Below are 25306 nucleotides of genomic sequence, written 5' to 3' on the forward strand. Positions count from 1 at the left end.
AGAGTTGGGAAAACTACAAATCTCAGAGAGAACGCACACCTTAAGACGTCCTTGAATGGAGGGCACTTATGTACTGAAGCCTGATCTTATGTACTCGTTGATAAACACAAAACAATAGTAGTTTGTTAATATATCGTAATAAAATCACAATTCAATTAATTAGCTTGATTGGTTATGTGATTTTATAGATAATAGATCAAGACTATCAATTTTAATGATCGAATTCTCTTTGGTAAAGTTGAATTCTCTTCCTTCTTCTCCGTTTGTTAATCACGTAAAAAAGTTAAAACAGAAAATTTGATAAAGCGGAGAAGCCCTTCTTTTACCGTTGCGTTTATTCAAACACACAAATAGAGTACAAAGACATAAGTTCGTTTAAAACACTTATCCTAGTTAGATATTGGAGAAGGTAAACATCCTTGTGTTGAGTTTAGTTTGGATTGGTTTATAATGATCCAACTGTGTGGTGGATAAGCAAGTAAAGATAGGTAGAGTAGATTTGAGTTAAGTGAGGCCTTGTGGAAGCTTAGTTCATATTAGAATTGATCAGTGGGCTTACATTATCAATACAAAAATGAGTGAGTTATAATTAAAGTTTTATTATAGAGTTAATTTTATATACATTGACAGTGTAAGTGAGTTTTAATTGAAATTTTATTGTAGAGTTAATTTATATTATAGTGACAGTGTATATAGAGTCATGATTAGATGTATAGTATATTATACAAAATTTAAATTTTGATCAAGTATCATACATCCAACAAAAGTAATGCAGATATATTGTAGGTATATAAAAAATTAATCCTTTATTATATGGTTCAAAGATTCTCCCGTAGTCACTGGATAACTATTTTACATGGACATTAAATTAGCAATCCAAACAAGATTCCATTGAACAAAAATGAGCCCTTAAACTTAGGGGGCTATGGTGTCCAATAGTTTGAAACGTCAAATCAATGGTGTACAACAGATTTTCTTCGAAACTTTTAGGGTCTAAGGATAGTTCTTCAAAAAATAAAGGGGGTGCAATTTAAATTAACCAATTCTTTCCCACCTTAAAATTACAAGAAGGAAATTAATTTGCAGTAAGCCCACCTTAAAATTCCCAACAGGAATTGGATTTTGAGCCTTCGAGTCTTTGACAGAATCGGGGACGGAGATGGAAACGGGAAAGGTGGTAGTGGAGAGAGTGGGTGGAAAGTCAACTGCTACTCAAAGTATCCTCTTAAATTCATCATCCCCAATAAGGTTCCCTCTCTATTGATGCCTATAGTGGAAACCAACATTCTAAAGTAATTATATTGACATACAAGAAAGAACATTTGATTCTTGATATGGGTTTTCATTTTTATGATGGTTTTGGCAGGTAGGTCCTTCTCAAACTGACGCTGTTTGGATTTACACTATCACTTATGGTGGTGGAATTGTGTCGGTATGCACACTCTCCATTTCCCTGCATAAAGAGATGTGTATGGTTTTTGTGCTTTTCTATTTTTTGTTAATAGTTGAATAGTCTGTAATAGTTATATGTTTTGATTTGAGTGATTAAATTTGTTGTGTGTATAATAGGTGATTCTATAAAGTGTGAAATTTCAGTTGGTGATGGCTTGCACCACAGTGTTAACCACTCAAGCTTCAACAAAGGTCAAATCTTTGATGCTATGTTCCATCTTATGGTTTTTGTTTTGCGTTTGCTATTAAGTATTGTTGGACTCTGTAATGCTTTATTTTTCATTCATTTTTTATGATGCTTGGTTAATTTGGTCTACACTATTGGTATATAGGTCTACAAATCTGTGGAATCAAAGTGCTCTGAACAAGTCCTGGAGGTAATCACCATTTTGCTTGATGAATAAGCTAATTCAGCATTTATTGGTGCTTGTGTTTGATAATGTCTGGTATAACTTTTAACAGTTTCCCCACGACAGTGATTTGATTGTCACCGTGGAGTCTAGATTGGTCAAAAAGTATAAAGGAAAATTGGGCCTAGGCTGCATTTGACATGCTAATTTGGGATTGGAGTTGAACATGTCTGTCACCTAATTAAAGATAGTAATTATCAAGAAACGTTTTCAATGATCTCGTACATGAAATGCTTTTCCAGATGGTGTTTGCTTTTAATTGCCTTCAAAGTTTCTTCAGCTGTTCCTGATGCTTGCAGCATTGTACCATTATGTTACCAACATATTTGTTACTAGCATTATGTTGCCAACATTATTCTGAAGCCAAGTTTTGTATCTTTTTAATCAACAAAGTGTTAGAGGGGAAAGTGCTATTTTCTTAAGTCATATTACGTTTACTTAAAAATTTTGATGTGGGAAACCTGATTCATGAGATGGGCCAATTTGTTTTTATAGAAATTATGGATACACTCAAGTTGTCCAGTTGTCTCACTTGTTTATGGGGATACACTTCATAGTTCCTGTTAGATCTGTTCACCAGAAAAGGTTTCTAGTCCTGAATGGTCTATTTCTTTGGACATCATGAAGTAGATCTACTCGAGGAAGATCTTGGGATGGAGAGGATGGTTTGATTTTGAAGTGTAAGAGGTTGGGACAGAATAATCTGAATTTGTGGAAAAGAGAGGACGTGCAGGCTAGAAGACAGCTAGAATAAGGATTGTGATTGGAGCTATACAGTTTAGAAGAGAAGATGCTCAATAAGAAGAAATGCTAGGATGCATTTATGTTCCAAGACAAGATTAGGTCAAGCATTCAAGGGCCACATGAATCCCTTTTGCAAGTTATTGAAAGAGCACATGGGTCACATAGCATTAAAACTATTAAAAGCTAATCTATAGATAAGGACCCTGATACAAAAACTTGCTAGATTATTCTACAACGCTTTTCTACCATTCCTAAAGGAACACCTAAAACTTCACCTCATGAAATGAGGTACCTGCTGGAAATCTGGAATCTAGATTCACTGCAAATAAGTAGTATGAGGATGTCTGACTCTGAAGTAATAAGATTTATCCTAGCTTAAACAATATCAAAATTCGAATAAAAAGTTAGTAGTAAAACCATTGTCTAAACTGCTTCTTTCATTTTCTTTGTATTACTTTTCATGAACCTTTAATAGACTCTCGTAGCCCCTTGTTATGTTTAAATCACCTCTTGGATTTACCATTGGATCTGAAATACAAAAATTTAGTACTTTATGCAAGCAAATTTTTCTGATAGGCAACAGGTGGAAGTAAGATGGGTCCGAGACCAAAAAAAAAAAAAATTACTGTGCATGGCTATGAATTGTCTGTGCTGACATAGTGATGGAATTTTCATCTTGGCTTGTTCTTGTTTTGGACCAAAAAAAAAAAAGATATTATGGCTATAAAAACCTGGGTGTTTCATTTTGCTGCTTCAAAAAATAGTGTTATTGGGGAAGAGTACTTTAGCTTCTCAAGCCAAGTTTGTATAATCTAGTATCCCACTTATACAATATCTTTCCTGAGTTTTAAAGCTATTGGTAATAGCAGCTTTTTTGTGCCACACAGTAGGCAAGAATTGGAAGTGATGCACTTTTGGCTGTGATTCCAGATCCAGTTACATGCTTTTCAACTGCAAAGTATTCTCAAACTCAAGTATTCAAAGTCTTTCCCAGCTCCAGCTTGCTCATTGTTGATTGGATAACTAGCGGCCGTTATGGAAGAGGTGAAAAGTGGGACTTTGAACTTTACAAGAGCACTAACAACATTTTTCTGGAAGCTGATGAGCCTTTGTTTCTTGACACGGTATTGTCATCCTCAAGCCATGTTTTTTAACTGTGCTAGCATATTGTATGCTAAGCGTGTGATATTGAAGAGAGTGGTGAAACTGAAGTATTTTAATCTTATAAGAAATTTTTATTTTTTGAACTATTGCTTGCAATAGATTCATGTCAATCTTGAATATCTTTAGATTTTTGAAGAATGTTGTATTTTTTTTTTGTTTTAATTGCTTTTGATCTTTCAACCTGTGGTCATTTAATGTCCTTTTAGTCAATTTATGCGTATACGGCCTTAATCCTGGGAATATATGCCATGTTGGATAATAGAATATTGTAACCATGGCAACTGCAGTTTACAGGAACATGGTAAATTAATTTTGTCAAATGACTTTGAGCAAATGTTGATTAGATGCCTCAATGATAGGAAACATCTTTGTGATGAATTCCCAAAAATAAAAAAAAAATTTGGAAAATTGCTTTATTCTGATGGACTGAGCCTGGAGAATTTGTTTCTCGATGGCAATTAATGTTGTTATTAGTTGAAATAATCAAATGCAAACATCTCATGGATATACAAGCTTCAGATCTTCAAACTGATTTACTCGGAACTTTGGTGCACTTTTTGAACTTTGGCTTGCTTAAAGATCATCTTGCACTTTGTCATGGACAGGTGTTATGTTACCCAATCTTCTATTGTCTTCAACATGGAGATCATTTAGCTAATTTTTTTCCTCTATCAGGAATCTTTTGTTTTCCTTTTTCACACATGAATAATCATTAGTTGTTGGTGAAGTCTCAGAATGCTCTCTGCATTTGGGTTTCTTGACTCCCTTGTGTCGGGAGACTCTTGCTTTCGGTATTTTCTATACATCCGACTCTAAAGCAAACTCATTTTGTTTTCTTTACATCTGAACTAATTAGAGAATGTTGATCCAAGAATGGTTATCTTTAATTCAGTTCTCTTCTCTGAAAATTTTCCTTCTACAAGATTGACTCTGTTGTATCTAGATGATGGTTATCCTTCTTATTTAAATGGCTCAGATTGTTTTACTTTGATCACAGATATTGCTAGAGCAGGGAAGGTATAGCAGTATTGCTGAACGGATGCAAGATTATCAAGTAATTGCGATGGTTATACTTTTGGGGTATGCGTTGACTCGATGAATTAATTTAACCAGTGCTTTTATTCTTTATATGATTATTTCCTTTCCACTACTTAATCTTGGTTAACTGAGAGACTACAAATCTTTTTAATTTTAGGCCAAAGCTGAAGTTCATTCAAGACCAAATTCAGGAAAATGTGAAAAACTTGATGTCTCAACAATTACATATTCCTTCAGGTAGCTTTGGACGATATGGAGATGTCGATGACAATCCTTTCTTGACCAGACCGAGCTTTTTGGCCTCCTGCAGCGTCTTTGGTCAAAAGGTAGATTTTTTTCACATGGGTGTTAGTTTTCTTGCAATGGTAGGCTCTTTTTACAGTCAATATTCAATAGGTTCTGTTCCAGGGAAATTTTATTTTAGTGCTTGTTTAATACCACTGACTAATCTGCAAGGCTTTACATGTACAATTGCAGTCAGGGTCTTCTACTAGTCGTGTCATACATGCTTGAAGATCCTAGTGGAATTTTTTATGTCTTTGGATAGCTCTTTGAGAATCTTATATCAATTAGTGGGTTACACGACATGAGCAAGTATATTGCATGATTTTGCTATTAGGCATTGTGGTATATGTGAAGACTCGTAAAAATTCTTATTTTTAAACCTCTATTTTTGGCTCAATTAATTATTTATTTGGATATTTGCCCCGAATAATATTTTCTACCCATATTAGACCTAAATACATGGAATTATAGTTTCATTATATTTTTAAAGTGACTTATTTCAAAAAATTAATTTTGGGAGCTTGTTTAATGAAAATAGTGAAAACGTGTTTGGAAATCTTAACCGATTGAGAGTACAATAAGCTTGGAACTCGGGGACATGTACATTATTCCTAAAATAGGTATTTTTATGTTTAAGAGTTTAAATGTTAGTTAGTTATATTATCGTTATAAGAATTTCTTGGAAGTTTCACTTTATCGCGCTTAAATTGGAAGTACGCGTTTTTACGCGCGCGATTAATTGGGAGACTTTAGACCTTCATTTTATATCTTTAAGAGTGAATAATAATAGTATGAATATAAGTGCATTGGAGGTTTAGTGCACTGGTGAAATAAACTCGAGAGGAATCGAGCACGAAACGCGCGCGTATGCGCACTATTGAAGAGTTGACTTTAGAGTGAATTATAGCCACACATTAAAGCTTCTTTTGAAAGCCTCATTTAGATCAAAATTCCCTCTCTCTTCCTCTCTAAGACAGCCGGCCATTGAGCTTGCAAAACAACACCAAAGTTCTCCAAATATCTTCACAAAATCTTCATCAATCTTCATCCAATTCACATCAAATTTCATTCACACTTGGCTCATTATTTGGAGAGTTTATCTAGCTAAGAAAAGGAGCTACTTTCCACGGGTTTTCTTGGACAAGAGAGGACCGAAAATTCTGCTTTGGAACATCAAACCAAGTAAGTGATGATCAAACCTTGGAAACTTGATTTATGGAAGTTATCTTACACATTTAAACTCATACATGTACATGGGTAGCTTGAGTATGATGGAAAAATGGTAGTGTGGGCTCTATGAACTCCCACTTTGGTTTGAGGGACTGATTTGGTGATTGATGGTGATATTCATGTCGGTTTAGTGTTTAAATTAGTGGAATAATGTTAAATTGTTGATAGAAACTCAAGGATGGTGCAATGACCAAAAGTGACCATTTTGCCCCTGTTATGTTCATGCACTTTGATGCAAAATTTTGAAATTCCAATGGATTTTTTATGTTGTTTACATGTTATAGTGAGTGTGTAAAAAGTTTCATTGAAAAATAACTTGATTTGGTCCCCCAAATGTTGGAATTACGAAAGCTTAGAAAACTGGAAAATGTTCCCGTCACTGTTCTGGCAGTCGTCTTGTTTCAGCTATAACTCATCGCTCCGATGTCGGAATCAAGTTCCGTTTATGGAACTGGAAAATAGACATTCCCAGATTTCCGTTGGTATAAAATGCACGTCCTGGTTTCACTTGAGCAAGCCAAACCATTCATTTGAAAATTGCTGTCCTGTTTCGTTGTTTCCTGGAAGGTAGCACATGAGTTATAACTTGATGCTCACGAATGAGCTGGTTATGGACAGATTTTGATAATAGTTTCTTCTAAGAAAATATATCCTTATGAATCTACTTTCCAACCCCATCAACCATGCTCCATTCTGAGTTGAATTGAGTGAGTTGTGGCCGAAATCCCAAACTGACTCGGAGATTTCAAACCCTCTTATGGCTAGTTCAAGTCTTAATCGTTATTGGGACTTCTTGTTTCAAAATTTTTGGTGTTAATCACCTACCAAATGTATCTTGGAATTCTCTTATACATTATCTACTGAAATGAACTGTGTTTGAGGTGTTTTATTGGCCAAACGTTTTGAAAGCGGAAAAAACGGAAGTCCAAGGCAGATTTGCCGAAGAACTTCTTGGAACTTTAGTGGTTTCGTTAACCAACTTTCCATACATATTTTTCTATGAAAATTGGTATAGGAATAGTCCCTATATGGTAGTATTATACTTCTAAATTTGGTACCATTCCGAGTCCTTTTCGCGGCTCAACTAAACTTCCAAAATTCATGATTCTAGTTTGGAAAACCCTTGATTAACAAGGAAACTTTAGTAACTTTGAGCTACCATATCTTGGTGCTCAAAACTCCAAATCTTGTTCTGTTTGTTTTTTTTTAAAACTTGGATTGAAACTCTAATAGAGTTCCAAATTTTAGAGGTTAGTTCGGATCAAGTGAATTTTGCCGAATTTTCAAAGTTGGCCAAAAACCAACCTAAACCTGTCTTTAATGCCTAAAACAGCAACTTTGAGCTAATTTTTGAATACTTTTCGTTTGGAATCATGGGAAAGTGTATTCTAGGAACTTTTAGTACTTTGGAAGAGGATTCCAACGGTACAAAGTTTTCCAATTTTGGACTTGTAAAGAGTGAGATACGATTTTTCAAAAATCTCGTATCAAAACTGAAATTTCTGAATTTTAAGGAAATGGAGTTTTTTGAATTCTCCTTATTCCTTCGATATTACTTGAACGTTTTATACTTAATTTCAAAGATAAAAACTCGATTTCTCTTGTACCTTAAAACCCTACTTTTGAGCCTTAGTTCGCGAGTAATTTAGACTTATTTTAGTGAAATTTTTTAGGATTGTAGAAACGTGCAATCTTTCTCTATAATTGGGGTTTCTAAGTGACTGTTCACTATTAATTGCTCAGACTCGCACGAGAACCTTCAAGAGGATCCTACGGTAGACGCTTGAATTTCAAGTAACATTTCTCCTTGGTTGACTTAGTGAGTGTCAAGTGTATGGTTACTTGAACTCCTGTGAATTGATATATGCTTACTTGATATCCATAACTTGAGATTTTAAAAATGGAATCGAGTGTGTACTTTATCACACTCGTTCTCACTTGAAACGAATAACTTGCTTGACAATAAATGAATGACCTGCTAGACCTGACATGAATGCTTGAATGTATTAAATGCTTGCTTGACATGAAATAGTATGCTATAACTACATACGTCGCTGGAGTGAATCTCCTCAACACACACATGTACTTGGGGGACGCCCAAATCTCATCGGCTGACCTTAGATTCGAGCCGGCATGGGTTTGGTCGGGAACCTTGGCGAGCCATGAGAATCACACGATAAGCTTGATCTATTGGAGAGATCTTGCTTGGCATACTCGTTGAAGTTGACGGGTATTTTACATACGTGCAAGCTAAAAAATACCGAATTACACCCGTTCACTGCAAGTATACAGATCAACTAGTAGTTTAGGGTATATATCGGGTCGATCCCACAGGGAAGAGTGAACAATTACCGGTATTGCTAAAGCTTCTCTATTATTTAGACTATCAATTAATGATAAGAAATTTAACCTACTGCACTTATACAAGAAATTAACAAATGAAAGCTCCTTAGGTTGTGGTATCCCTAACTACTCATGCAAGTGTTATATTTGGATCATTGAGTACTACATCTAGGCTAATTATGGTGTAATTTCCTTATGCATTTGAATCCTACTTTCGTAGTGAATCAATTATACTTATAACTAATCCATACCTATTCTCATGGTTATGAAATTAGCTACAAGTTCATTTCTTCAATGAAATTACATGAAATGAATCACTAAAAACCACATAGATGCACCTCTACTTTCGTGAGTGTACTCCCTATGTTTAGCACTTCTTGAACTAGTGTTAAATCTCAATTTCCATTGCAGAAACAACACCTTAGATAATCACAATCAATGGTACCAGATTAATCATGATTTAAGAAGCCAAAATGCTAAATAACTTGCTCAAATCATAGCAGTCAAATAACCAAATAATAAACACTAACAATTATAGAAAGTTCAACCAAACCCAAGGCTTAAACTTTAGATACACATATTAAACACAAAATCCAGAACTTGTATATTAACTAAACTTGGAATCAAGTACAAAAGATAAAGATTTGGAAGGAATACAACCCTTGTCACATGAGCTTTCTTCCTTGCCTTCTTCATCCTCCATCTTCTTCTTCATCTAGCTAATAACAAGAATGGATGAACTATCCTACTCTATACTAAGCTAAACTAACACTAGGAAGATGAAAGAGCTACATTTCTGCAACTTCAAGCTTCTCCCGTATGTCTCTCTCTCTATTTTTCTGCTATCGATTCCCCCAATCTATCTTCTTGCAATGAATTTGGCTATTTAATGATGAAAGGTGGTCAAGAAATGAAGCTTTACACTTTCTCCTTACAGCTGGTAATGTTTCTCACATGTCTAGCATTGCATGTGAGTTGGTGGAGGTGAAATTGAGTTTTACGCGTACAAAGCAGCCTTTTCTGACCACAATCCGGCCACAAATCCGGCCAAGTTTCGGCCGGATTGCTACAGTAAATCTGGGCTGCTACAGTGATCCGAGCTGCTACAGTGCCTCGGATCCGTATGGATCCGAGCTCGGGTCCACTAACCCAGAAACAGCCGAGGGTTCGGATGAATAGTGGATCCGAGTGTGGATCACTTGCTCTGTTTTTGGCCCAACTTCAACCGATCTTTTCTTGATGTTAAAGGCTGAACCAGCTCATGTCTAAATCACGAAAGTTGTAGCTTTTTACGTTATCTTTCCAATGCATCAAGAATCACCTCATTTGGATCTGTGTAGGCTGAGATATGACTGAAATACCCTTGCCTGCTCCATGCCTTGTTCCAGCTTCGACCAGTAGAAATTTGCTATTGTAATTCGGCATTTTGACCTGGAAAACCTTCAAACTGGATTCAGATGTCTTCACCAAAGTTGTAGATCTATCTCTTATCTTCAAATGGGTTCAAGAATCATCCCAATCCGATCATTGTAACTCAAGTTATAGCCGAAATATGAAAATATGTCAAAACTGTCAAAATACACAAAATCCAAGTAAAATGTGATAAAAACCTCATCTAATCACTTAAAAACATTTATTCACCAATTATAGCCAAAATGATTCATTTTCTTCCAATATTATAACCAAAGTGACTAAAAATAATATAAAATATTAGACAATTATTACGTAAATTAGTCACTTATCAGAAGTATCGCCTTATAAATGACGTTTGGGCCCGGTGGGGGTATGTACGGTGGACGGATGGAAGTAAGTGGTGATCTACGGATTGGAAATACCAACCCGGTTGACGGAGTGTCATCGCGGGAAGGTATACGAATGACCTTGGCAAAGCAAGTGGAACTTAGTTCCTGAGAGCTACCATATCCTTGAATTGTTTCTGTTTACATTTTATTGGAATTGTCAATTAATTGTACTTTATCAATTAACCTGTTATTTTGGGCTTGTTACTTGGACTATGTGCTTGCATGTGTGTTCTTGGCCTCACGAGCGTTTTGCTCACCCTGTAGATTTGTTTTCCTTAACAGGATTGGACATGGAATGAACTTGGAGAAACCCCTTTTTATGTATTTTTGGCTTAGGGTTTCTAATGTAATTTAGGTTAGACCTCTTATTGGTTGTACTTTTGGGAATCTAATATATGATTTGGGTATTTGATGTATCTGGATGTTGTATATTTTAAGAATTGAAGTATCCTTTAGATATTCGAGGTAAGGTTTAGATAATCGTTATAATTGTTAAGTTGAAAGCTTCCGCATTATTTGACTTGTTGCATCTAGTTGTGATGTCTAGTATTGCATTAAACTTGAATGAAATTGCTTGAAACCTGACTAGAGTTGGGCAAGCGTTTCGCGGATACCCTTTGGTTCGCCTTAAGGAGAAGTGGGGGCGTCACAGTATATATATATTTTCTTTTATATGTTAATCTTTCATGGATCATCGTATGCCTTGTTGGAGCTTGATTAATGTATAGCCTAAATCTGCCTCGCCAAAATTTTGAAGATTGACATGCTTTCCACCTTGCGGTCATGCTTTCTCTAGAACTCCTTATTGTGAAAAATGCTTCTTTTCTTAAACTGAAGTAACATTTTCTGTAAGAGTATTTGGCATAGCTTCTGAAATTTCTGCTTCCTCTATTCTGACATTAATGTAGTGAAAATTCCATCTCTGCATTGTCAAGTCAAGGAAATTTTAGCATTTGTACAAAGTGTTTCATAAGTCAAATTTTGTTTAACTGAATATACGTGTTACATTGTTCATTTGAAGACATGCCAACTCCTCCCTGTTTTTAGCAGGGAAGAGGTGTTGTGGTTCGAATTGCTGCAATGACGACTGAGTTAGTTTACAGTTTTCTTCAATGTCAGTTGTTTGGCCTAGACTCACTGGTTGGCGTGTCACCATATCGATGATTGTGGAGGGCCTTTTTGTTGCTTAGGAAACATCATAAAGCCATCCAAGATGCTGGAAGAGGCTAATTGCTCTGTTTATATTTTTTTCTTCTAAAGAAGATTCTCTTAATTTAGTGGTAATATAATCTAAGATATTGTATCTGGCACATTTTGAACTTCTGTTATAGTGCCTAATCTTTTTTTTTTTTTTCCGAAACGATAGGATATTTTCATTGCTTTAATGAGAATGAGTACATATACGAGCAACGGCTCGAGAGAAGCTATACAAGAAAGTGTTCTAAGAACACTGAGGAAACAGTCTTTCCTCATCAACAATAACGCCTAAAGCATCATCACTTAGTTTTTTGCTAACTAACATATGTTCTTGTCTACACAAGTCAAAAGAGCACATGCAAAACAACCTCTGTAATTTAGAGATGTCTTCCAGTACTGTTGCCATCTTAATGTTCGCAGGGCTCTGCTATTTGATTTGTCGCCACAGCTCCTTGTTACAGAACTTCAGCTTAACCTTACTCCAGTTATAGTGCCTAATCCTGGTTGCAAAATTTGTAGTTGGGATAATTTTGTAAACCTCCCTTTAGGCTTCTGACAATTTTGCGTAGCAACTCTCATGTTTTGAGTGCTGTAATAATGTAAACCCCTATCCCAATAAGTAATATTAAGGATCCGTTTGGGGTTACGGTAGTTTATTGTAAAGTACTTTCTTAGTGGAGCTTTTAATAAAAGTATTTATCAACTGCTTAAGTGCTTTTAAACATACTGTTGGAGACATAATTCAACAAGTACTTATTGTATTTAATAATGTGTAATTTAAAAATTTTTAAAAGTGCTTATCTCTTTATTTGGTTTATAATATAGTATAAGATGATTAAATTTGATGTTTTATTTTTTAAATCACAAAATTTACTCTAAAAGCACCAAATTTTAGTTTTTACTAAAAGTGTTTTGAACACCAAAAGCTCTACTACTTTAAAAGTGTTTTATGAGATGATATTTTCCAAACACTTTAAAAGTACTTTTAACACCTAAAAGTATTTTTTTTACCAAAAGTACTGTAGTCCCAAACAAAGCCTAAAAAGTCGTGGGAAATGTAGGTATGTGATATCAAAATATTCATAATTCATTTTAAGGTTGTAAATGAGTCGAGTCGAATCGAGTTTTGATGCAATTGAGTCGAGACTCAACCTAAGTTTATGAAACTTGAACTCAAACTCGAGCTCGATGACCTCAAAATATAAAACTCGAGCTCGAGTTTAAAAAAAAATGATTATTTTATTTTTTAAAAAATAAATAAAATATTCATTTTTTTAACAAATAATAAAATATTAGGGATATATATATGTAATTTTATTATTAAAATAAAAAATTAAAAAATATATAATCGAGTTCAAGCAGCTCACGAGTTAACAAGTTTAATATTTTTTAACTTGAGTTTAAATTTGAATTCGACTTGATCAGTTCGACCTCGATGTTAACCGAGCTCGAGTTGAGCTTGGACTCCGATCATGAGTAACTCGATTCGTTTGCAACCTTAGTTTACCCTTTTGAGCCAAACACGAAAATGAGTTATATTTTTGACCCAAACTTGTGCATTTAAATGTTTCAAAATTTGGAAAAAGGAATGGCCCTAATTGCAACCTATCCCTTTACTTACTAATTGCAACTTTTTTGACACACTATTTATTATTTCTTTTTCCATCTATGGCTCAAAAGTAGTTTTATTATGCATGACATGGATTCAGTAATGACTCACTATGAAAAGGATTACAAGTCCTTAGGTACCCATAATAGGATTGGTGAATATTGTGAGATAACTTTATTATTACAAATTAAGGGCGATCAATCAAGTGCAAAGAAAAGAAATAAGAAAACAATTATTATAGGATTTTTTTAACGGATGTCCTATGGGCACTCGTTAAGACACTTACATTTTATCCAACTTACTATGTATATACACACATACTAATAATTACTACTTTCTCTTGCATTTATACACTTTCTCTAATTAATCTCCTTGCATTTATACACTTTTTAATTAATCTTATATTTTTTTAAATATAACACCTAAAATATATCTTAACGAGTGCCCATAGGCACCAGTTAAACAGATCTATTATTATATAGGGCATAATTGCCTAGTCTACTGTTTAATTGCTATTCTTACTTGGCCTAATCTTGTTGTCCGCCCTGCAAATTTATAACTGAGACAGTCAAGGAGGTTGCAATCTTGCTTAGAGAAAATGCATGCACCATTAAGTCCCTGAACAGAGGAGACTCATGTACTGAAGCTTGATCTTTTTCAGCGCAACAAGAACATCTTGTATGTTGCTTCTCTCTCTTGGAGACTCCATCGTGCAGCCTAGAGCCACTTTCATGATTGAGGCTATGCAGCTTAGCTTTTCAACAAAGTATTCATCACTTTCCTTTAGCAAATTAGCATCGATGACATTAGCTAATCCATCAAGTATTGAATTAGCAACCCAGCTCTTCAGGCTCAATTTTTCACCAAACATTTCACTGTTGGGATTTGTTCTCGTGAAGACTTCCATCATCATAATTCCAAAACTGTAGATGTCGCATTTTGCTGATACCAATCCTTCCAACCCATACTCTGCAAAACACATATAAATTCATCATATGTTCTTAAATTGATTGTGTTTTTTAGTTTGGAATTTGCAACAGCAAACAACTGAGGAAATAGTACTTTAGTTGTACGAGAAAATTCTTCACCTGGTGCGAGATAGCCAAGTGTGGCTAGTGTTTCGGTGTATGTGATGCTGTTCTCCTCGCCAAACAACTTTGTAAGGCCAAAATCACTTAGATGGGCAACCATGTCTTGATCCAGCAGCACATTACTTGGCTTCAGATCATAGTGAATTATTGGAGTTGAATACTCACAGTGGAGATATTGCAATGTACATGCCACATCAATCAATATGTCCAATCTCTGCGTCAGATCGGGAAAATAGTTGTGCGAATACAACCACTTCTCAAGACTCCCATTAGGCAAGAACTCAAGCACTAATGCCTTAAATTCAGGGGTAGAGCAGCTACTAATGACTCTTGTGAGGTTTCGATGGCGAAGATTGCGCAACACCTCACATTCTACATCAAAACTCTTGAACGCTCCATCGACTTCTAAATTGAACACTTTAATAGCCACAACCCTTCCATCATCAAGAGTACCTCTATAAACATATCCAAAGCTTCCAGCCCCCAGCAAATTGCTTTCATTGTACCCGTTAGTTGCTTGTAGAAGTTCAAAATATGAAATTCTTTCTGGCATTGCAACTAAGGATAAATTTGCTCCACTGGAAAGTGTATCTTTCTTTCGATATCTCAGGTAAACAAATCCAAAGGACAAGGCTCCTACTGCTATTATTACCCCTAGTAGAATAAAAATGGTTCGACGCACTCTTTTTGTTCTTGATCTGTGAGCCGAATTATTTGGACATGGGGGCACATGAAACCTTTGAGCTCCACAGAGAGCTTGATCTGAAGTGAAGGATTCGGCAGTGAAGTTGATAAAAGGCCCTCTGGAAGGAACTTCACCACTTAAATTGTTAAAAGAGACATTGAAATGTCTAAGATATCGAAGGTTCTCCATTGACATTGGAATTGATCCAGAGAGAAAGTTGTGTGATAGATCCAATGACTCCAAGCTTAACATCTTGCCAATCGATTCTGGGATTGATCCTTGCAATCTGTTGTGTGCTAGAGAAAGATTTTGTAGGTTCTGCATATCTCCAATTTGTTGGGGAAATCGGGTAATTTCCCACTCAAAAATTACAACTAGTGATTAAACCGATTCAGTAATTCCCAGGAAAGATCGTCGAAACAATCTCCTTAGACAGAATTACCATTCCAAGTAAATTCCCAGGAAAGGCTGGAGGGGTCACAAGCGGTCCCACTTAAAACCCAGTCTCCTAAACAGAACTTACGTGCACGGTGTATTATCACAACTATACCCGTGTATACATAAATAATACGTACATACGAATAAGAAAAATACACCCAAATGAACCGTATAAAACACTACAAATATACCCGACAAATATAGACAAATATATTGAATACTATACTACAATAGAAAAGAAACTAATAAACAAATGCGGAATAAATAAAAAGAGATAAGGAACGAACGCACCCGAAAATTGATAACGGAGTTCGGCCAATTTTGCCTACTCTTCGAGCACCACTCAAGCAGCCTGCTTTTATAATTTAGAAGAGAAGAAAGAATACAAAGAATTACAAAATCCTTATGGGTAATTCTTTATTGTTCTTGGTACAATTTAATTAGAAGGACTTGAGAGCTATTTATAGCTTTCAAGCTAAGGTTCTTCCAATAATCCCACCGATGTGGGATAGATATTAGGCCACCAAATTCAACAATTGTTGGCCTTAGAAAAGTCAACAATTAAGGCTTGAAGAATTCAAGACTTTGAATTCAACAAATCTCCACCTTGGCATAATTTCTAATCCCACCCAAAAAATACAAATCTTCTCCCTCAAACAAAAATCAAACGGTCCTTGTGGCGCTTCCAAATTTGCGCGCTCAGGCGCCAACTCAAATATGCAGGATATTGACCAAGTTTAAATAATGTTCAAATTTGGACCTTGTAACCACCTTGGTCAGCATATCTGCAGGATTCTCCGTAGTCCGAATCTTCTGGAGAAAAATCTCATCTTCTTCGAGAATTTTCCGCACAAAGTGATAGCGAACATCAATGTGCTTCGTTCTTGCGTGAAAGACTTGGTTCTTTGCTAAGTGAATAGCACTCTGACTGTCACAAAACACGTCAATGTGTTTTTGACCAACTCCCAAGTCTTCAAGCAATCCTTGAAACCAAATTGCCTCCTTCACAGCCTCTGTAATCGCCATGTACTCTGCCTCCGTTGTTGACAAAGCTACCGTTGACTGCAAAGTAGACTTCCAACTAACTGGCGCCTTGGCAAATGTGAACAAGTAACCAGTTGTAGAACGTCGCTTATCCAAATCACTTGCATAGTTAGAATCACAATATCCAACTACACATTGACCAAGTGATTTATCCTGCTCAAATACTAATCCAACATCTACGGTATTTTGGATATACCGTAGAATCCATTTCACAGCTTGCCAATGACCCTTGCCCGGATCATGCATAAACCTACTTACTACACTAACTGCCTGTGAAATGTCGGGTCTCGTACACACCATTGCATACATCAAGCTACCAACTGCATTAGCATACGGGACTTTCACCATGTATGCTCGCTCTTCATCCGTTTTTGGAGATAATAGGCTACTAAGTTTCAAATGAGGAGCAAGCGGAGTACTTACAGGTTTTGAATCTTCATTCATGCCAAAACGTTGTAGTACTTTCTTCAAATACTGCTTCTGTGTCAGACAAAACTTGCCTCTCGTTCTATCCCTGCTTATCTCCATGCCGAGAATTTTCTTGATTTCTCCCAAATCCTTCATCTCGAACTCTTTACTCAACTGAGCCTTCATTTTGTCAATTTCAACTTGGCTCTTTGACGCTATTAGCATATCATCAACGTACAAGAGTAAGTAGATGTAGGAATCATCTCGTAGCTTACGCAAATACACACAATGATCGTATTTGCTTCTTGTGTACTTCTAGCCCATCATGAACTGGTCAAATCGTTTGTACCATTGTCTCGGTGATTGTTTCAATCCGTACAACGATTTGCTCAGTTTACAAACCCAATTTTCTTTACCAGCAACTTTGAATCCATCTGGTTGAGCCATATAGATTTCCTCCTTCAAGTCACCGTGAAGGAACGCGGTCTTCACATTAAGTTGAGCTAACTCCAAATTCAACTGCGCTACCAAGGCCAACAAAATTCTAATAGAGGAATGTTTAACAACTGGAGAAAATACCTCATTATAATCAACTCCCTTCTTCTGAGCGTAGCCTTTAGCCACCAATCTTGCCTTGTAACGAACATCATTCTTGTCAGGAAATCCTTCTTTCTTTGTAAATATCCATTTGCATCCAATTGCCTTCTTGCCCTTCGGTAATTGTGTCAACTTCCATGTATTATTTTTTTGAAGAGATTGCATCTCTTCTTCCATAGCATCTTTCCATCTATCATTTTCTGTACTTCGAACTGCTTCAGAAAATGTGGATGGAACATCATCAATAACTGGAAGTGCATAAGCCACCATGTCAACAAAACGAGCAGATTTATGAATTTCTCGTCTTGCCCTATTGACGGCAATTGACTCTTGCTGCTGTTGAGGTTCTTGGGTTGAAACCTCTTCCTCATCTGACTCCTCTTCTGCCATGGGAGAGTCACTGATGGTGCTATTTGCTGGACTCACCATTATTTGCTAAAACTCCACCTGTTTCGGCGTACACTCCATCGGTTGAGGAGTACCACTGGTTCCATCTTGTGTTACCTTATTCAACATGGCAGATTCATCAAAGATAACATCCCTACCGAATAATGGTTTTCTTTGCTTTCTAGACATCACAAGGTACTCCTTTACTTCCATACTAAAGCCCATAAAGAGAGCCTTCTTTGCACGTGGATCCAGTTTTGATTCATTTACATGATAATATGCAGTAGAACCAAAAATACGCAAAAAATCATAATCTGTTGCAGGTTTTTCAAACCATACCTCTAATGGAGTCTTGCCACCGATTGCAGATGATGGCAAGTGATTGACGAGATGTTGAGCGTATGTCACAGCTTCAGCCCAAAACTTTCTACCTAACCCAGCATTAGACAGCATGCAACGTACTTTCTCCACTAGTGTTTTGTTCATACGCTCTGACACCCCATTCTGCTGCGGTGTTTTTCTAACTGTGAAGTGCCGAACTATGCCACATTCTTGGCATATCTTCTGGAAGGGATCACTCTTGTATTCTCCACCGTTATCTGTTCGGAGAATCTTGATCTTTCTTCCCGTCTGGTTTTCAACTTGAGCTTTCCATTTAAGGAAAATTCCTAGCACCTCATCCTTGCTCTTCATAGTAAACACCCAAACTCTTCTGGAAAAATCATCAATAAAAGTGACAAAATAATACATGCCACCAAGGGATGGAGTCTTGGCAGGTCCCCACACATCTGAGTGCACATAATCCAAAATACCCTTGGTATTATGGATACCAGTGCCAAATTTCACTTTTCTTTGTTTTCCCAGAACACAATGCTCACAAAATTCTAATTTGCAAACTTTCGTACCTTTCAATAATCCTTGTTTGGCAAGATTTTGCAAGGATTTTTCACCAGCATGTCCCAATCGCATGTGCCACAACTTTGTTGCCTCTACATCTTTCTTGCTACTGGAAGATGTTGCTGCTGCTGCTGTCCCAACAACTGTACTACCTTGGTAGTAATACAGATTATTCTTCCTCACACCTTTCAACATCACAAGTGCTCCCGAAGTTACTTTAAGAATTCCATCTCGCATCTTCACTTCCAAGCCTTTTGACTCCAAGAGTCCCAAGGAGATGAGATTCCTCTTCAAATTCGGCACGTACCGAACATCTTTCAGGATTCTGGTGGATCCATCATGATTACGCAGCTTGATTGAACCTATCCCAACTGTTTTACATGGATTATCATTTCCCATGTACACAACTCCACCATCAAGTTCTTCAAATTCAAAGAACCACTCCCGCATGGGAGTCATATGGTAGGTACAAGCTGAATCCAAAATCCACTCATCTGGATGGGATGCTAAAGGTGATACAGCTAAAGAGAAATCTGATTCCGCATCACTTTTGCATTCTGCAATATTTACGTCTTGCGGAGCTTTCCCTTTCTTCTTTAATTTTGGACAGTCTTTCTTCCAGTGCCCTTTCTCACGACAGAAAGCACACTCATCTTTGGCAACTCTGCTTTTCGATTTGGACCTTCCTCTTCTCCCCTTTGATTGACTTTGTTGACGACTTCTTGCCACTAACGCTTCATCTGCTGCAGCTACTTTCTTTTTCATTTTATCTTGCTTTCTCAATTCACGACTATACAAAGCAGAACATACAGCATCTAAAGACACATTTTCCTTCCCATGAAGTAACGTAGTTTCCAAATGTTCAAATTCATCAGGAAGGGATGACAACAACATCAAAGCCAAATCTTCATCTTCAAAATTTATATCTAAATTTAACAGATCTGCTACTAATTGATTAAACATAGTGATGTGTTCATTCATAGTAGTACCTGGTTGGTAATCGAATCGGAACAATCTTTTCTTCATTAGGAGTTTATTCTGACCACTCTTCTTCAGAAATTTCTCCTCCAATGCCCTCCACAATTTCCATGCAGAAGTCTCGTTTTTGAAAGCATATTTTTGCTCTTTGGACAAACACGATCGAATAGTTCCGCATGCCAACCGATTTATGGTACTCCACTCCTTCTCTTCTATATCATCTGGTTTCTTTTCTTCAATGGCAATGTCAAGACCCTGTTGGAAAAGGGAGTCCATGACCTCGCCTTGCCACATGCCGAAATGGCCAGTACCGTCAAATGTCTCCACCGCCACCTTCAAATTTGACATTGGAATTCTCGACCATGTGGACGAGGAAGCTGATGCCCCAGATATGATTCTTGACGTGGAATTGTCTGATGCCATTACAGACTCAAATAATAGTATTCAATATAACAAACTACAAACAAGTCCAAAAGGAGTACCTTCGGCGCTGAATACGCTTTTGGGGAAATCGGGTATTTTCCCACTCAATAATTAAACTAGTGATAAACGATTCAGTAATCCCAGAAAGATCTCAAAACAATCTCCTTAGACGACTAACCATCCAAATAAAGTCTCAGGAAGCTGAGGTCACGAAAGTGTTTCCACTAAACCCATCTCTGACAGAAATTCGTGCACGTATCATTTAGTCCAACATTACCCGTGTACATAAATAATACGTACACACGAATAAGAAAAATACACCCAAATGAACCGTATAAAACACTACAAATATACCCGACAAATATAGACAAATATATTGAATACCATACTACAATAGAAAAGAAACTAATAAATAATGCGGAACAAATAAAAGAGATAAGGAAAGAACGCACCCGAAAAATGGATAACGGAGTTCGGCCAATTTTGCCTACTCTCCGAGCACCACTCAAGCGACCTGCTTTTATAATTTAGGAGAGGAGAAAGAATACAAAGAATTACAAAATCCTTATGGGTAATTCTTTGTTGTTCTTGGTACATTTTAATTGGAAAGACTTGAGAGCTATTTATAGTTCTCAAGCTAAGCTTCTTCCAATAACCCAACCGATGTGGGATTAAATTGTGCCAAAGAGAAGTCAACAATGTTGGCTTCCAAATTCAAGAATTGAGGCAGCCAACATTTGTTGAAACTCAACAAAGCCAACAGTTAATTAAGCATAAATTAGAGAGGCTGGAATAAGTTTCTACAACCACAAGAAACTACCATATTAATTATGTTAAACAAGCTAACTTAAAGAGTGCGGTTTATTTTAGGGATAATTTTAGAAACCTCCCCTGAGGTTTCTAACAATTTCACTGAGCTTCCCTGATGTTTGAAAAATTATAGATACCTTCCTTGTCATTTAAAATGACAATTTTACCCTTACATCCTTATACTATATGAGAATGAGTTGTGGTCTAAGGTTGTATTTGAATTTCAACCGCAAGGCCAGGGAGAGTTTGGAAATATGAAAATATTTGGAGTATCATTAGAGCATTTGATAAAAGTCATGACAGTTTTAAATTTGTTGTAATCACTGCAATGACCTTTTAGATATTTAAGATTGAGAGAAGTTTAGAAATATGAGAATGTTTGGACTGTGATTGGAGCATTGGGTACAAGTCATTCTAACTCTTATTTAGTTGTAATTACTTAAATGTTGTTTTCATCATTAAATATAAGAGTAATGCTTTTTTTGCCGTTTAGTGATTGAATTAATATCTTGTTATTTTTGAGTAACAGTTTTCGACTGTTACGCAGATCTGTTCTAATGATTACTTCTCCACCTTCTTCCGTTAGATTTTCTTCATCTTCTATATATATATATATATATATATATATATATATATATATATACTTGTAAATATTGGTATCCGCTACAAAAAAAAATTCTACAATAGATTAAATGCAAAGCGGTTTGTTATAAAAGCCTATAAATTTTAGCAACCGCAAAAGCATATAATCTATAGCTGAAACTTATGAAACTAGGCACAAAGGAGCTATACTCCTCTACTATAGAATGCTACCCTACATGATGGAATGGAACTTACGGTATGTGTTTTAGGATTCTTTTCCTACTAACTTTACTTTTCCTGCCTGTTGAATAAGTTGTACATGAAGTTCTAGACTGATCTTAATATCCTTTAGTGATATATGAGTTCCTGAGAAAACCTTTTAGAAAATTAGGTGAAATCCTTGTTGTTACCATCTTAATATATATTCTTATACTACATAAAAATGAGTTGTGGTCAAAGGTTGCGTTTGAATTTCAACCACAAAGCTAGAGAGAGTTTGGGAATATGAGAATATTTGGAGTATCGTTAAAACATTGGGTACAAGTCATGACAACATTAAATTTGTTGTAATCACTGAGATGACCTTTTACACATGTAAGGTTAAAAGAAATTTGGAAATATGAGAATGAGTTGAATTAATATCTCATTATTTAGATTCTCTTCATCAAACATATCAAGAAAATCTCCTCTGCTTACGCCATCAGCTGTCTCACCACTTGATCTGCAGGAATGTTTTTCCACTGCACCATCCAACCTTTCTTGGACCACGCCCTCCAAGAACTCATCAATTTCTCTAGCAACACGATCCACTCTGGCATCGTAACCATTAACTCGATTAATCCACTTGAGACAGGGCACAAATTCAAATAAACTTCCTTCATTCAGTAACTTCAAGAATTCATCCAACAGCTGCTTGAATTTCTTTCCAATTTCACCTTCACCATATTTCCTCCCAAAAGCTGATCTGCATACAATATCATTAGTCAGTGAAAAAAAAATTTTGCTCAAATTCACAGGTGTTGAATCCAAAGAAGCGTCTTTAATCTTCTGCATCATAATCGACATTTCCTGTTCCCTTATATTGCGAAATGAATGAACTTTTTGGTTGCTCAGGAGCTGAAGAACACAAATGCTCTTTAACTGTCTCCAATACTCGCCATAGGGTGCGACCGATATACCCTTCATGTTATAGAGAAGTTTACTAATAGTGCTCGAAAATGGCCTATTGGAGAAAATCAAATCATCATGATTAGGCTAGCTCCATCAGCTGATGAAACGACAACCGTTGGAACACTACCAAATTTAAGAAACATGAATGGACCATATTTTTGGGCTAAGGAGTAGAGGGAATGGTGAAGCAGTGAGCTTAGCTGATGAAGATTTCCAATAATTGGAAGTCCTGGTGGCGATGGTGGCTCATTTTTCCTCGAAGTTGAAAATAATTTGAAGAGAAACCACAGTAAGATTAAAGGAAAAAGCGAAAAGAAGATTGGATAAAACATAAATATATCAATCTTTAGCTCCGATACCAAGCCTGATGAGCTTGCCATTGCTTTTAATCTCCCTTGTATTTTGCTCAGTATACAATAAGACTATGATTTTGGACCAAAACAGGAAAAGAAGTATGGGACAAGTTTGTTTCAGTTGGCAGTCTAAAGAGGCTGCAGGGCTTGGTATCTGTATGGATAGATTTGCAGAAATGAGACAAAGGAGGAATCGAAAAATAAGGACAAATCGTCACGGAAACCTCTTCGGACATAGTAACATATGAGAACAAGGACTCCTACTTAAGATTAAGTATTCATCAATGGGCTATTAGTCAATATTATTCAATTTCTATTATGTCTCCAATAATGTTCCTATATGATATTCTTACAGAAAGGGATATCTTTGGAAACGTGTCCTGAGGTTTTCGATAATTGCTGATATATAGTTCTCCTCCAATTTCAGTAGTTATAGTTACACCCTTATTTTCATATGTTTTTGTGACCAATACAAAATTGAGTTTGTTTGATGTGAGCCAAAAATACCTGTTAAATATTATAAAGAGTCAACCTATAAAAGGCAACTGAAAATTATGATATTTCTAAATGACAATCGACATGCACAAATATAAGAATTCTAAAATCAAGAAGATAAGATCATTTTTTAGTTTGATTTTATCAATTAATTCGTATGTGGTTTAGTGTAAAATTCTCCTATCCTGAAATGCCCCTTATAAACCATCATCACCTACATCCAATTAATCCTCGCATGATTCTCTACTATAGTTAGTGCCAACATCCTCTATCACCACCACAACTATTGCCAATTGCCTACAGATAGGGCAATAGTGTGAGTATATTTAGTTTATCTTTTTCTGTTTTTCATGAAAAAATGAAATAAAACTTGTATACATTCAAGGGTAGGATAGTCATTCAAATTCCTCAAGGGAAACAAGTCTAATTATCTCAAGTAACTTAAACGACGGCTACTTTTATTTTAAAAAATTGAAGGATTGTTTCTAAATTTATCCCTAATAAATTTGCTGCCTTTTTGGCTTGTTACTTGCAATATGTGACATTAGAATAATTAATTTCAAATTTAACTTTGAAAATATCCATTCACTATCATAGTAAATTGAAAGTTTAGTAGCATAAAATAAAATCACTACAACATGAGAAATGGTTTTTCCCTCTTTTCTTCTTTTGAGGAAAAATGACCAATTTAGTTCCTAAAATTTTTTGATAGTGCCGATTCAGACCCTAACTTTTATTCCTATCCAATTTGATACATGAACTTAGTTTGTGATTTTAATTAAGGACCTCTATGTTGGCACGACCACATAAAATTGATCGAACTCCTAATTGATGAACTAAATGGGGTATTTTGAGAATGTCACTCACGTGGTTTTAATAAATCAAGAAAATCATGTAAAAAAAATCATAAGATTAAACATTACGAAAGTTTTATTCGGAGAATTTTTACACGATTTAAAAGTTTTATCTAGTAGTTTTTTTACACAATTTAGTTGCTCTATTACAATCCCATGAGTAACCTCTATCTAGTTAATCAATTAGGAGCCAAATTAGATTTAGGTAATCATGCCATCGCGAAGGTCCTTAATTGGAATTGCAACATAAATTCAAGTATCAAATTGGTCAGAAATAAAAGTTAAGGCCTAAATTGATATCATGAAAAAAGTTTAGGAATGAAATTAGCTATTTTTCCTTAAGCATTTGAAGAAAATTTTTTCCCAGTGAGCAAACATGTACGCGTTGACCTTTTCTTTTTTTTTCTTTTTTTTTCTAGACCAGTTCTTTTAGGCAAAAGCAAAACAAGTAAAGATTATGAAAGAGAACCAATTTTAATCTATTCTAAATTGATAATCATACAACTTAAATTGAATATATAGTTGGATTTGGATTAGGAATAAAGAGAGATTAAACAGCATGTACGATTTCAAGAGGAATTAAAACACATTTAAGTCAACTATATCAATTAATTTAGAAATATGTAACGATATATAACAGAACATGGAATACCACCATAATCCTTTATACGCAAATTACTTAAGAAGAAAATATATTATGCTTCAAGATTTTATTTGGAATGAAGTAAATTTATTATCAGAATATACACTACAAGAAATTTGGTCATCAGTGACAACATTTCTTAGTGACAACAGAAAAGTTGTCACAAAATGAGGTCCT

At 35.7% G+C, this 25306-nt stretch overlaps 2 protein-coding genes and 1 pseudogene across 2 annotated transcripts; 1 reads left to right on the forward strand and 2 right to left on the reverse strand.

The window, feature by feature from the left end:
- The first annotated feature begins 1159 nt into the window (after positions 1 to 1159).
- Positions 1160 to 11634, forward strand: LOC113754186 (annotated as a pseudogene).
- Positions 11635 to 14484: 2850 nt separating this feature from the next.
- LOC113752266 (probable LRR receptor-like serine/threonine-protein kinase At3g47570) lies at positions 14485 to 15374 on the reverse strand. Its single transcript, XM_027296386.1, has 2 exons — positions 14552 to 15374; positions 14485 to 14492 (listed from the first exon to the last, which is right to left on the reverse strand). Exons 1-2 carry the CDS (start codon positions 15372 to 15374, stop codon positions 14485 to 14487), a joined length of 831 nt encoding a protein of 276 aa, XP_027152187.1.
- A 6840-nt stretch (positions 15375 to 22214) lies between these two features.
- LOC113752267 (cytochrome P450 71A8-like) lies at positions 22215 to 22799 on the reverse strand. The gene has a single exon (XM_027296389.1). The coding sequence runs from the start codon at positions 22797 to 22799 to the stop codon at positions 22215 to 22217; it is 585 nt and encodes a 194-aa protein (XP_027152190.1).
- Positions 22800 to 25306: the final 2507 nt, after the last annotated feature.

This window comes from Coffea eugenioides, chromosome 11, assembly GCF_003713205.1.
Source record: "Coffea eugenioides isolate CCC68of chromosome 11, Ceug_1.0, whole genome shotgun sequence".
In the NCBI taxonomy this organism is placed as follows: Eukaryota; Viridiplantae; Streptophyta; class Magnoliopsida; order Gentianales; family Rubiaceae; genus Coffea; species Coffea eugenioides.